General features: G+C 39.3%; 1 protein-coding gene across 2 annotated transcripts in view; it reads left to right on the forward strand.

Moving 5' to 3' along the window:
• Nucleotides 1–5,465, forward strand: part of LOC122665375 (protein SPIRRIG-like) — a 67,442-nt gene extending 61,977 nt beyond the window's left edge. For both annotated transcript variants that reach the window (XM_043861508.1, XM_043861510.1), the window contains 5 exons: nt 1,674–1,982; nt 2,214–2,520; nt 2,650–2,796; nt 3,667–5,079; nt 5,139–5,465. In XM_043861508.1, the coding sequence (XP_043717443.1) occupies nt 1,674–1,982; nt 2,214–2,520; nt 2,650–2,796; nt 3,667–4,848 (1,945 nt within the window). In that variant the 3' untranslated portion in view covers nt 4,849–5,079; nt 5,139–5,465. The remainder of the gene's footprint in view (nt 1–1,673; nt 1,983–2,213; nt 2,521–2,649; nt 2,797–3,666; nt 5,080–5,138) is intronic.
• The last annotated feature ends 7,433 nt before the right edge of the window (nt 5,466–12,898 follow it).

Genomic DNA, 12,898 nt, shown 5'->3' on the forward strand with positions numbered 1-12,898 from the left:
ATGTAGAAATAAGTGAATGGCTTGATTGATCAATGAGATCAATCAAGCTCTCTATTTATAATAATAATAATAAAAGAGATTACAAAGGGAAACACTGTTCACGACACTGTTCACGTGAACAGTGTCACAACCCAAATATAACTCTAATTCTAACTAGTTAAATAGAGCTAGAATAGAACTAGGAAAGGGAAAATAACTAAAATAGAAATAACACCCCATGGGTCGATCTTATATCATGGATCGACCCATGTCACACGTAATACCCAAATACCCATATTCCAACAAGGACATTCAAATACTCCCACAACTCATTGACAGTGTCGATGTGGGTAACAATATTAACAATAGAATTAGCCATTGAATTTAGAAGCTGCCCGAGAATTCGGGCATCAAAAGTATCCCATGTAGTAATTTCAGCAGGTTTCACCTTGGTCAAATGATCCTGTTGTTCACGACCAGTCAAAAACCAATTGCCCAATTTTCTTCCATTGTTGAAAGTTAGCAGCCCCTATAAGTTTCTTCTCAGTGATCCTATGAGAGGATGAAGATATAACCTCAGCACCACATTCTTTGTCTCAACCATTGAAACAAGGAAATCAGCAAGCAAGCAACAAATCTGAACAAAACCCTGACAAAGGGAAATCGATAAACACAGTTGATGATCCAAACAGCGGCACCTTCCGCCCCCCCCCCCCCCCAAAAAAAAGAAATATTGATCCAAAAAACCGTGACAGGGATTCAAAACCCTAATCGATTCAAGCAAAAATTGATCTCCAACCTTCAAAACAGAAAACCGATCGATCAATGGCACATATGTCTTGAGTCGATCCCTCCAAAAAACTGATTGATCATCATCTTGAGTTGATCAATCAATCCTTCATTGCATTCGAACAAAAAACCAGCCAACCAGGGGGGTGAAACCACCCCCTCAAAGTGTAGGCACGATCTCAGGGTTGTTACACTGAAAAGGTAGTGAAATCAAATTTGATTCGGTGTTCAAGGATCGAGCTCCGATACCATGTAAATAATTAAAAAGAGAAAGAAGATGAGAAGAGGAGGAAGAGAAGAGAGGTGGCTGTAACCTTGGGAGTCACAACCTTGTGTTGAGACTTCCCACTTCATTCAATATATAAAACTAACCAATACAAGGACAAAGTAGGAACTAACCAACAAATAAATAAAAAAGGACAAAACAGTCCCTGGGGGAAATTGTGACTTGCGCCTAGCGCCAGCCATGTTTTCCCTTTTATTCGATTATTTCTAACATACTTAAAGAAAATGTTTGTCTTGATTATGTACCAGTGATCTCCAATCAAACAGTTTGATTGATCAATGATCATACCAGATGGTCAGTTGACCAATCAATGATTTTTAAACCATGGCTTTTATGAAAAACCCAACTGCCAGTCCAACTGAGCAATCTGACAACCAGTGAACATGGTGGTTGAAACATTTCTGGAAATAAGTCCCTTGGCAGAACTTCTCATCTTTCTATTGCATCACCATATAACTGGTAATTGCTATTATTATTTCTTATACTGTGTTTTTAACTTTGGTTCTTATCGTGGTTGTTCATGTTGATGATGTTGACTTTCCTTTTTTATGTTTTTCAATGCTTCAGATTATTGAAGTTAAGATTATATGAACTTCATAATGTGCATCCATGTAAACAGGTTGGACACAACTATTTCTGGATCGTTTAAACAGGAAGGGAATGAGGGAAGCCGTCTTTTCAAGATTATGGCTAAATCCTTCTCAAAGAGGTGGCAAAATGGAGAGATTAGCAATTTCCAATACCTTATGCACCTCAACACTCTGGCAGGACGTGGATATAGTGATCTCACCCAGTATCCAGTGTTCCCATGGGTTCTTGCGGACTATGAGAGTGAGACTCTTGACTTTTCTGATCCTAAGACATACCGTAAACTTGACAAACCAATGGGATGCCAAACAGCTGAGCGGGAGGATGAATTTAGGAAAAGGTTAGCTTTGTTTGTATTCCATTCCCCCTTCTTTTGGACATACAATCCACTGTTTCCATGGTTTCTTTAGATTTAGTTTCATTTTTTTCCATCTTTCTAGGTTAGTTGCTTACTTGCTTGCTTTTGCTGTTAGTGGATCAACTTATTTCACTTGCTTGCTCTCCATGCTTTCGTTCTTGATAGATTGTTATGACTGAATTGATCTCCTTTTGTACTTTTCTTTAATCTCAGATACGAGAGCTGGGATGACCCAGATGTCCCAAAGTTTCATTATGGTTCACATTACTCTAGTGCTGGAATTGTTCTCTTCTATCTTATACGCCTACCACCATTTAGTATGGAGAATCAGAAACTACAGGGTGGTCAGTTTGACCATGCAGATCGCCTTTTCAATAATGTGAGAGACACGTGGTCAAGTGCAGCTGGGAACGGTAACACATCTGATGTGAAAGAACTGATTCCAGAATTTTTCTATATGCCAGAGTTCCTTGAAAACCGGTTTAATCTTGACCTGGGAGAGAAACAATCAGGAGAGAAGGTAGTCTGGCCTGTCAATATCCAGTTGTTCTCTCATTCAGATTTCTTCACTATGTCAACAGTCACTGTAACTTGCTGAACTTCAGTTTGTGGCCTATCTAACTGAAAATGTCATTTGGTTTTGTTTTAGGTTGGTGATGTTGCGCTGCCACCATGGGCCAAAGGCAGTGTCAGAGAATTCATCAGAAAGCACCGGGAAGCATTGGAATCAGATTATGTTTCAGAAAATCTGCACCATTGGATAGACCTCATCTTTGGATATAAGCAGAGAGGAAAGGTTTGTATGGGCATTCTTTATATTTGGCTTCATTAGAAAATTTTCTTAATTCTTTTCTGTGATAAATTCTGTGAAATCACTTCTTTTGTGGACTTGTTTAACTTCGTTTAACTTTGTTTAACTTCTAAGCTAACAACTGAACATATACTAAGTACCAACTCCACACCAGTATGGATAGTACAAGGGCGTACCCAGTGTACGAGGTTTCCGCCACTGCGGGGTCTGGGGAGGGTCATAATGTATGCACAGCCTTACCTCTGCTTTCGCAGAGAGGCTGTTTCCAGACTCGAACCCGTGACAAATTGATCACAATGGAGCAATCTTACTGTTGCACCAAGGCCCGCCCTCTACCAATATGGATAGTGCACATGTAAATTTGTGGGCTGCTTTTCTATAGGTCCTTCAGTCTAGTTATTGGGATGTGAAATAAAATCAGAATTAGGTTTGATCCTTACCGTTAATTATGCTGAAATTTGATTTGAACTATTTGTCTATCTGACTCTCTGTACCCCATTAAGTTGGGACAAGGCTGAGTTTGTTGTTGTTGTTGTGTATCTGACCCTCTGTGTACATGATCAATTGGGTAGTTAGAAATGGGTTACATTCCAGACTTAGGAGATCTTTGTGAAGCCAATCAACTTGTTTGTTGTTTCCCCTTTATTTACTTTAATGCTTGTCTTACAAGCATTAAATTCTGCCTGTTGTTATTACCTTCTCTCTCTCTCTCTCCCTCTCCCTTGGTCTGATCCTCTGCACCATATTTTGTGTTTGGCATCTTTCATTTTTGGCTGTTTATCTTGCAGGAGTTGATAAGGTAAATGCTTTCCTTTCATCTTCCATTTCCAGTTCTAACCTTTATATAATTCACAGGCAGCTGAAGAAGCCTTGAATGTCTTCTATCATTACACATACGAAGGGAGTGTGGACATAGACTCTGTTACAGACCCTGCTATGAAGGCCGCTATACTAGCACAGATTAACCACTTTGGGCAGACACCCAAGCAATTATTTCTCAAACCTCATGTGAAGAGGCGGGTTGATAGGAAGCTTCCCCCTCATCCACTTCGGTTTTGTAACCATCTTGTTTCACATGAAATCCGTAAAAGTTCATCACCAGTTAATCAGATAGTCACTTTCCATGAGAAGATCCTTCTTGCTGGGGCAAATCAGTTGCTTAAACCCAGAACATATTCCAAATACATCTCATGGGGTTTCCCAGATCGTAGCTTGAGGTTTATGAGCTATGATCAAGATAGACTCGTCTCTACTCATGAGAGTCTTCATGGGGGTCACCAGATTCAGTGTGCGGGTGTCAGTCACGATGGCCAGATTCTTGTTACTGGGGGAGATGATGGATTGGTTTCAGTCTGGAGAATCAGTAAAGATGGATCACGTAGCCTTCAACAGTTAAATTTGGAGCGTGTACTCTGTGCTCATACTGCAAAGATCACATGCCTTTATGTCAGCCAGCCTTACATGCTGATAGTGAGTGGGTCAGATGATTGCAGTATCATTTTATGGGATCTCAGCTCCTTGGTCTTTGTGAAGCAGCTTCCTGAATTTCCTGCACCAGTTTCAGCAATATATGTTAATGATCTGATGGGAGAGATTGTGACAGCAGCCGGAGTTCTGCTTGCTGTATGGAGCATTAATGGTGACTGCCTTGCAGTGGTCAATACCTCCCAGCTTCCATCTGATTTCATCTCGTGTGTGACAAGCGCTGCATTTTCAGACTGGCAGGATACAAACTGGTACGTTACAGGACACCAGAGTGGGGCTGTCAAGGTGTGGCATATGGTGCATTGCTCTGATGACACGAGTAGTAGTCAGAGCAAGTTGACTACCCATGGAATGGGAGGGCTAGGGCTGAACAGCAAGGTGCCAGAGTACAGATTGGTCCTCCATAGGGTACTAAAGTCCCATAAGTATCCAGTTAGTGCACTGTATCTTACAAGTGATCAGAAGCAGTTGTTGACTGGGGATTCTGGTGGGCATCTTTTCTCATGGACCTTACCAGATGAGAGTTTGAGAGCTTCATTCAGTCACGGGTGATATTTGCGTAGATGAAACATGGTTGAATTACAACTTTTGTCCAGTTGGGGTTGAATATTGATTCCTTATCCCCAACTCAGCTTGTGGTTTGTCCTTGTGAAGAGATATGTAACAAGGGAGCAAGAAGCAAGACACCAGGGCTGGCGTGGTGACAGAATGACAACAAAGTGGGATGGCAAGGATGATGAAGTAACATCATCATCCAAAAAAATTTGGTATATGTTGATACTAGTCGAGGCATGGGGGTTAATGTCCAGAAATGAATTGTGAGCTGAAGCGACGATTCTCAGAGATGATGATGAATGCTTTGTCATGTGGTTGTTGAGGGTTGCAGGTTAAGGTTTTCTTTTTTGGATCTGCTGACCCACTGTTCTTGTTGGTTTTGATGTAAATAGGTGGATGACTAACACATGTAGCAAAGCAAATTGTATAGGAACAACCTTTCTCTGGGAGTGCACTGTTGGGTGGAAATGATCTGTGCGCAGTTAAATGCGATGGACGAAGGCTGATTTAGTGCCTTCTTTGTCTAATTCTTTTGTATTGTTGTGTTGTGTAATTGGGCAATTGTTGCGTTATTTTAGCAATGGAACTATGATCAATCACAGATGTGTGGATAGGCGGCTCTGGTTTAAGCCATAATGGTATGTCTATTTGTTAGATTCCTTAGCCCTTAGCTTCAAAACTGACTTTCTTCAAAACCACAAATTTAGCTACATGGTGGATTCAGTCCCACATGATTGTTTAACCGATTTCTAAGAAATTGCACAACCACCTAAAGTGAACAAGTACCCAATAGTAGCTAAATTCTCATTTGAGTCTGATATCTAGTTAGCATTAGAGAATCCTTCACGCACTGTAGGTTACCATTATAATGCAAAGCATAGTTCATTTTAACAATATAGTTAAGGCATGCCAATGTTCAACTCTTGGATTCTTAGTATGTTGATTCAATTTACTCACAGCAAGAGCAATATCTGGTCTAGTGCAATTCATTCAATAAGAGAATCAATTATTTGAGAATATTTCTTTTGTGAAACTGTATATGATGACCTTCCAACAATCAAACGTGGTTTTGAAAATTATATCATTTTGTCTCCTAAAAACCATGAGCTCCAAAACCACGTCAGTTTCTTCCATGTCCTTTGTTGTGAACTTTGGCATAAGAAATGCCTTAGTTGATTTAATTATATCAGGACTAGTAGTCCCCATGAATAAGGGTGTCAATTGGAGTCCCCATGAATAAGGGTGTCAATTGGTTCGGTTTTGGCTCGGTTTAAGAAACAAAATGTAGAAGGCAAAATCGATCTGAACTGAGAATATGAATATATTTTCAAAACCAAAATCGAATAGACTCAATTTAGTTCGGTTTTGATTTGTATTCGATTTTATATTCAGCTTCTTAGTGAGTTTTAATCTAGTTTTATATTTGGTTTAGGTCCTATTTTAACTGTTCGGGCCAACTTTTTCATATCTTCACCAATAAAAAATCCTTATTTGTTAGGATCATACTCCACCAAACTTTTCCCAAACACTAAAATGGAAAAGAATTTATCTTCCACATTTGATTAAAAAAATTTAAAAAAATATAATTTTATAAGGTTCCTTATTCGGTTTGAAAATAGAAAATTTGGTTCGGTTTAACGGTTTTAGGGATGAAATCGAAACCGAACCTAACCTAGAAAATATTCCAACTTTGGAAATCAAAATCAATCGATTTACTTCGATTCGATTCGGTTGAGTTTTAAATGGCCGGTTTTGAGTTTTCGGTTCTAAATTGACACCCCTATGATGAGCATATCATCTACATATAGAATGATAAAAGACACCTTTATTGTTTTGAAACTTACTATAGACACACCTATCATAATCATTTACATGAAATTCATTTGATGTTAATATACTATCAATCTTTTCATGCCATTGCTTAGGTGTTTGCTTTACGCCATACAATAATTTCACTAGTTTAAATACTTAATTATCTTGACTAGGAACTATACATCCTTTCGGTTGTTTGATAAAATTTCGTCATCTAAATCTCTATTTAGAAAAATAGTATTTTTTTTTTGGTAAATCGAATTACTATTGAAGAACACAAATTACACTCCTGGGATCTGAGATTGAATCAACAGAAACACAGGGATCGGAATTGGGCCACACTATCCTATCCGTAAGAGATAGAGCCCTCCTGGCAAGGGAATCAGCCACAGCATTGGCTTCCCTTGGAATATATTGAAATGAAACATGATCAAAATAAGTAACCAGATGTTTGATATCACTAACAATTGGCCTAATTGAGAGAGCTGGAATCTTCGTGAAATCACGGAGATAAGAGATAACCTCTTGGTTGTCACTTTCCACCACTAGCATATAGGTTCCTTCTGAAAGAGCCTCAAGTAATCCATCCCTAATAGCCATTGCCTCTCCAATCAAAATATTGTTGAACATAGAAGGGGTTGATACAGCCACCTGAGACTCACCAAGATGATTTCGGATTAGAAAACCCAAACCGCTTTGATTTTTGTTTGGGTTCCAAGAGGCATCACAGTTGAGCTTGAAACTACCAAGACGAGGGGGCGTCCAAGTGGAGACCATGGAGGTTGATGAAGGCAACGGAGAATCCGACGACCTTGGAGGAGGCATGTAAGCCATGAGAAAATCAGTGCATGCGCGATGTGCTGATAAGATCACATTATTAGGAGAATCAACCTTAGATGAAAACAATAGACCACTCCGAGAACACCATAGATGCCAACATATAAATGAAGCCAGGGACATAGCCTCCTTAGTAGCTGACTTCCCCATAGAAAAAAGAGAAGACCATCCCGATATCCACCAAGATAACCGCACATTTTCAGGGACACGTTGAGGATAATTACTACCAAACCACACAACCCGTACAAAGGGGCAATACAAAAGAATGTGTTTATTTGTTTCCTCAGCCGCTCCACAACGTAAACACTGCCTATCAATTGGAACTCACCGTTGCTGAAGGGCTACACCAGAAGCAATACCATCACCACAAGCCCTCCATAGGAAGTGTTTAATTTTTGGCAAAGAGGAACAACTCCAAATAGATTTCCAAACTGAAGAAGGTATCTCCTTCCACTGCGGCAAGGTTGTAGATGAGGAATTTCTCTCCTCCTTTTCCACCCATTGGTTACTCAAGAGATGGTAGGCGCTCTTGACCGAGTAGATACTGTTCTTTGAAGCTCCCCATAATTGATAGTCATTAGATGGAAAAAGTCCCAATTGAATTTGAAGAATGGCCTCTTTATCCAAGGGATGGAAATAAAGGTCCAAGAGATCATGCTTCCACCATCTATTATTCTCATCTATTAAATCTGACACCTTCAACAAAGGGCAATCAACAAGAGGGGCATGTTGTACCTTAAAGTTGGGGAGAGATGGAATCCATCGATTTGTCCATATGTTCACCTGTTCATCATTTCCAATATGCCATATAAGACCTAACTCAAGCACTTTCCGTCCCTCCATTATATTCCGCCATGCCCAAGATGGGTTAGAACCCATTTTTGCTTGCAAGAATTCCCTATTTGGAAAATAGATAGCTTTGATAAATTGTGCCCACATAGAGTTTGGATCGCTCTATAGCCGCCACGCCACCTTCGATAAAAGAGCCTTATTATGTAAGGCCGGATCTCTAAATCCCAAGCCACCCTTCTCCTTGGATTGGCAAAGCCTCAACCATGAGATCCAGTGAATCTTTCTTTTATCTGAACCATCACCCCAAAAGAAATTTGTTGCTGCTTTCTAAAGGCAATCATGTTGTGAGATAGGGAGTTTGAAATGTGAGCAGGCATAATTTGCCATTGAGAATGCAACAGATTTTAACATAACCTCTTTACCAACATAAGAAAGGAGTTGTTGCTTCCAACCACTTAGCCGCTTCCCTGTTTTCTCAGAAATATCCTTAAAAAGAGTAGATTTTGACAATCCAAATTCCGTAGGTAGGCCAAGATAATTCGATGGGCTCTTACCATAAGAAATTTTGAGGATGCGAGAAAACCACTGTCGAAAACGGAGTGGTGTGTTGGGGCTAAAGGAGAGGAAGGACTTGCTTAAATTCACCGCTTGCCCACTTGCCTTACAATAAGTCTCCAAGCAAAGCTTCAATTGGCACACCTCTTGGAGCTTCATTTCGAAAAATAATAAACAATCATCGGCAAATAATAGATGAGAAATCTGCTTTGTGAGATTTCGAACCTGAATGCCTCTTAGAAGGCCACTGCTTTTCGAGGTTGATATAATACTGCTAAGGGCTTGAGAGCATAAAATGAATAATGCTGGAGATAGCGGGTCGCCCTGTCGTATACCCCTCGATGGTATAACCATTCCTCGAATGCCACCATTGATGATCAGCTTGTATAATACAGACTTAAGACTGGACATGACCATCTGAACCCAGTGAGTTGAAAAACCGAATCGAAGGAGGAGAGGCCACTGCTTTTCGAGGTTGATATAATACTGCTAAGGGCTTGAGAGCATAAAATGAATAATGCTGGAGATAGCGGGTCGCCCTGTCGTATACCCCTCGATGGTATAACCATTCCTCGAATGCCACCATTGATGATCAGCTTGTATGATACAGACTTAAGACTGGACATGACCATCTGAACCCAGTGAGTTGAAAAACCGAATCGAAGGAGGAGTTGCTTAAGAAAGACCCATTCAACCCTATCATATGCCTTCTTCATGTCTAGCTTCAAAGCCAAAAAACGCTTCTTGCCCTTCTTCTTGTGGTTGATATAATTGAAGATCTCATGAGCGACGAAGACATTGTCAGAAATTGATCTGTTTGGAATAAAAGCTGATTGGGCAGGAGAGATTAGCAAATCCATGACTTCCTTGAGGCGATTTACCATTATTTTAGTGGCAACCTTCACTACAACTGGGCATAAATTGATTGGTCTATAATGCTCTGCATATTCAGGGTTAGAATTTTTTGGAACTAGACATAAGAGAGTCTCATTACATTTGGATGGTAATTGCCCTGTAGTGAAAAAGTCATGAACAAAAGTAAAAAGATCCTCCTGAGTGATATCCCAATATTTCTGAAAAAATGCAGGGGGAAGTCCATCTAGATTTGGTGCCTTCAAGGGCGCCATTGCAAATAGAGCTGATTGAATCTCCTCCTTTGTAGGACCTGCACATGATTTGCCATTCATTTCCTCCGACACCTGTGGTTGAATAGAGAGAAGAATTTGTTGTAGTGCTCCTTGATCCACCCCTTCTGATAGGAAAATGTGGTTGTAGTACTTGTGGATTTCTTGATAGATTTGTGCCTCTGTTTGAGTCCAAGTCCCATTTGAAGTCTTGAGCCGCAGGATTCTATTATTGCTACGCCTTTGAATGGTGGACATATGGAAGAACTTCGTATTGCAGTTCCCTAGCTGTGCCCAGGACAAACATGACTTTTGCCTCCACATTTCCTCCTCTCTTGCTAACTCCTCATTTAGAAGCTTAATAATCTCCTCCTCACGAGCCTGGCTAGAAAAACTGTATTTACATCCATTTGATGTATGACCAACTTATAAATAGATACAAGTGCAATAAATAGTCTAATAGTTGCAATCATAGCAACTGTAGAAAATATATCAAAATAGTCTATATCTTTCTTTTGCATTAATGCCTTAACTACTTATCTGGCTTTAAATTTATCAAGTGAACAATTAGGTTTTAACTTCTTCTTGAATATCCATTTAGTTTCTAGAACTCTATCCCCAGGTGGAAGATCAACCAACTTCTAAGTAATAGAGTCTAATTCACTCTTTATTGTTTCTTTCACAAAAACATCAAGAGATGTAACCGCTTAATGATATGTTGTGGGATCATTATCAACCATGTACGCAAACATGTCATCCCTTAAATTTGTTTCTCTCCTTTGTCTTTTGCTTCTCCTTAATATATTTTTACCATTATGTAACCTTCATTCACTTTTCTTAGTGAATTAGAATCACTAGTCCTAGAAGTATTAGTTGAAGGTAAATCATTTCCCATGATAAATGTATACTTAAACATATAGCATCTGTAGATTCTATAATAGTGTTAGTATAAAATACCATCAATAGATTTTTTTTTTTTGGTAAACACCGTCAATAGATTTAACCATCAAGAATCTATATGTTGCATTATGGTGTGCGTAACCAATTAAAACACAGTCACAAAGTCTTGGGTCTTAACTTTCTTTTCATGGGTTCAGGTATTCCAACCCTAGCCAAGTGGTCCCAAACCTTTAAATATTTTAAGCTAGGTTGTCCGCCATTCCATAACTCAAAAGACACTAAACCGGTCTTCTTATAGGGTACTCTATTAAGAATGTAATATGCACATACGATTGTTTCCCCCTACATATTTAAAGGTAAACCAGAACTTATTAATATAGAACTCTAGAACTTATTAATATAGAATTCATCACCACTTTTAGAGATCTATTTTTTCGTTTAAGAAACTCCATTTGATTGAGGTTGGTAAGTAGCAGTTGTTTCATGTATAATTCCATTTACTTCACAAAATTGTGAAGGACTATGAATATCACATTCAAATAAAATGCGCCAAGAATCGATGGAAGACAAGAAGAAGAGAAAAATAAAATAAATGCAGGTGTTGCTTTTCAAGGAAAAATGTTGTTTTCTAGACAACAATGAGCTCTTCAACGTTCTTAGACAAAACTCAATTATTGAGTAACTTTCAATATTCCAAAACTACCTCCCCAATAGCCAAGATTTCTTAATATATATAGGCAAAGAAAACAATTCAAATTATGCCAATAACTTTACTCGGTTTAGGTAAGACAATAATTACTTAAATTAAAATAAAACCATAAAAGACAATAAATTGCTGGAATCGTGAATAGGCAACAAGCCTTTCACGTTTTTTGCATTCTCCTTGCAAAAAACGTGAATAGTTGCTAGCTTTGGATGAGTTGGATGAGTTATCCCCTTCCTAGATTCCATCCTTGACCATGCAACTTTCCTTAATTCCTCACATTTAGGAAAGATAAAACCCAACATTTTCTTCCCAATTTCTATTAGAGCTTCTCATAACTACAAGGATTCTAGTGATATACTTTCCAATAGGAGCCAAGAGAAAAATAGGAAAGTCTTTATACTCACAATGACAAACCTGCCCCAATTTGACTTAGACTTTGCTTAAAGAAAAGGGATCAGTAGCCACCTACACCAATGATCTGTGGTGTATCAGCCCAGTGGTTACAATCAATAGGGAGCCCCCGCAAATGACATCCACCATACATGTAAGAAGGTGGGTTGTAACACCCTACAGCTGCTCAGCTCATCACCTGCTGTACAACACAGAGCACAGGTATTTCTCTCTCCTGAGTACTAAGGGGCCATGCCCTTAAATATATTCTCCTTGTATGAGTAATAGGGTATGGGGAAGATACCATGTGAAAAAACAAACCCCTGTGGGAACCACAACAAAAATTCAGGAGTGCTGCATTCTTTGGATGATGCATTGGACGATTGGCCCAAAGCTCCAGTACAAGCTCCAGTGATGCTAAAACCTGTATTTTCCTATTCCAAGCTTGTGGGAACTAAATCTATTGCTTGCAAACAATTCCTATATGTACCTTGGAAGTTTAGGAACCATCCCCCATCTTGGAATCCATGTGGACCCCACCTATATAGTTAAACTAGGCAAGAATCACTTTAAAAATGCATTTTTCTTGTGGGACTGCCTAGCCAAACAAGCCCTAGTTCCATATGAACTATAAATAGAGGCCCCAGCTCAGAAATTAGACCTCTGCTGTTCCTAACATCAGAGAAGAAAAGAGAAAGAAAGAAAGAGAGGAAGAAGGAAGGAGAAGAAGAAGAGGAGGAAAGATTGCTAGCTGTGCAGCCTTGGCCAATTTTCTCCACAGCCATAAGGTAATCTACCTAAGCTAAAGCCACTCTCATAATCATGACCCAATTCTGTTATCTGATTTTGAACCTAAGAACCATAGCCATGTCTCTGTAGGATTTGCCATGGAATCACCACCTGGAGCTCCAGGACAGCTTGGATCATCCAT

This window comes from Telopea speciosissima, chromosome 6 (genome assembly GCF_018873765.1).
Source record: "Telopea speciosissima isolate NSW1024214 ecotype Mountain lineage chromosome 6, Tspe_v1, whole genome shotgun sequence".
Taxonomy (NCBI): Eukaryota; Viridiplantae; Streptophyta; class Magnoliopsida; order Proteales; family Proteaceae; genus Telopea; species Telopea speciosissima.